Source organism: Cyprinodon variegatus, unplaced genomic scaffold (genome assembly GCF_000732505.1).
Source record: "Cyprinodon variegatus isolate N-32 unplaced genomic scaffold, C_variegatus-1.0 Scaffold1705, whole genome shotgun sequence".
NCBI lineage: Eukaryota > Metazoa > Chordata > Actinopteri > Cyprinodontiformes > Cyprinodontidae > Cyprinodon > Cyprinodon variegatus.
The window spans coordinates 18,157-20,002 of NW_015152158.1; the positions used below are offsets into that span (position 1 = coordinate 18,157).

Sequence of the window (1,846 nt, forward strand, 5' to 3'; positions counted from 1 at the left end):
ATCAATAGACTGTTTCTTTTAAGTGTTTACTGAATCAGGGAAAAGTTCCCTCCATTCTTCAGTTACATTGGTGTGAATGTGCAAACATTCAATTTGAGCTTCATAGACCCCAATGCATTCACAACATGCAGTTGGCGCTATTGAATAGAAGTCTACATAGAGGGCATCATGGGAGTGAACAGAGCTGTTAGAACGCTTTTTTTTGCATTGCATCCTCAAAAGCTGAATGATTTATCTGACTGTTTTGTCGACATTCCCTTTAGTACAGCTCCATCTAGTGGATGCATAACACAACCCCAGTTAGGCTTGACTGCAGCTTCTATTGTATGGGCCTTATAACCCGGTGTGCCCTATTTATGAAAACAGCCGGTCCCCATTTTTAAATACCACCCCGGTCTGCCAATCCAGGGGAACTGCCCCCTATGTCCACACAATGTTGCAGAGCCGCGCTAACCAGAACAGCCCCATAACATCCAGAGCCCTAAGGTACTCAGGGCGAATCCCATCCACCCCTGGAGCCTTGCCACCGAGGAGCTTTTTAACCACCTCTGTGACTTCAGCAACAGAGATGGGAGGACCCAAGCCGGAGCCACCAGGCTCTGCTTCCTCGATGGAAGACGTGTCGGTGGGATTAAATAGGTCTTTGAAGTACTCCACCCACTGACATACAACGCCCCAAGTCAAGGTCAGCAGCACACCACCCCCACCATAAATAGTGTTAGTACTTTTTAATTTGAAATGTCTGATGTATTTTCAGGAAGGAAATACATCAGACAAATATACAATCCTGGGGGCCACTGCCCAGAGTGCCTGGGATCATTACCAAGTTACATGGTTTGTTAAGAGATTACAGCAGCAATGTCCACCAGTTAATTTTAAATTTAAGTGATGTTGCCCACGTAAATTAAATAAATGAAGGGTCCTGCTCTTAAGTACATTAGAAGTTACACCTTCCAGACATAATTTTTTGTACACCTTATAAGATTCACATTTTTCACATTGAAATGTGTGCTGAAGCTTCCAATACTGTATTAATTTATGTACCTCTTTAACAAAGCTTCTAGTAACATTTTTACTAACATAAATACTATAATAGTATAATAATTTCATGATTTATATCATAGTTCATCTCATGAAATGTCAATAGAATTTTTTTCTTTAATTTGATCTATTTTTCACATCTTTCTCACTCCAATCTTCTTTCACAATAAGCAGTGAATAATTCAAATGTACATTAGCACAAATATCTAAGAACTGTGAGATCTGCTTTGGCCCCTCATATCTGCTGCCATCTTATCTGCGGATGTGCTGATTGACTTCTGATCATTGTTTTGCTCCACTGTTTACTTGAATTTAGCAGAAAAAAAAAGTCCCACGGAGAATCTAGCTGCATGGGATTATTTATTTATGTATCTGTAGCTATTTCATGTGCTGAATAAGAACATTGTAGAACTTTTTTTAAGGCATAGTGAAGTTCTATTGAATATTTTCATCCAATTCCAACTCTTAAATGTATTAATCTTTAGTATAAAACTGATATTATAGGAACATATAAAAGTTGCTTTCAAAAGTAGCTACCAAACTCCAGCAGGCTGAGATGCTATAGTGCCAAAACAAAATATGCTAATGATTAATGATTCTATTCCCTTTTCATTTTAATTATTACTACAGTAGGTTATATTTAACAAGGCAAGCAAAAACTGTGATCAGTTTCTCCATATTGTATAACGGCATTCATTTGTATTTTCATTGTTGTTTTTTTAGGTTGCAAAATAAATGATACACAAATGCAAAATGATAAAGAAAAAAATCTTTGTCTATTTTGATTTAAAGTTTTTTTTGGATT

The 1,846-nt window shown here is 37.3% G+C and overlaps 2 protein-coding genes across 2 annotated transcripts in view; both read right to left on the reverse strand.

Annotated features, from left to right (window-relative positions):
• Nucleotides 1-1,846, reverse strand: part of LOC107104352 (galactose-specific lectin nattectin-like) — a 16,459-nt gene that overhangs the window by 12,059 nt on the left and 2,554 nt on the right. The gene's annotated exons all lie outside the window — the stretch shown is intronic.
• LOC107104350 (galactose-specific lectin nattectin-like) overlaps nt 421-1,846 on the reverse strand; it is a 3,535-nt gene continuing 2,109 nt past the window's right edge. Inside the window, exon 5 of the mRNA XM_015404341.1 lies at nt 421-660. Within this exon, the coding sequence (XP_015259827.1) occupies nt 421-660 (240 nt within the window). The remainder of the gene's footprint in view (nt 661-1,846) is intronic.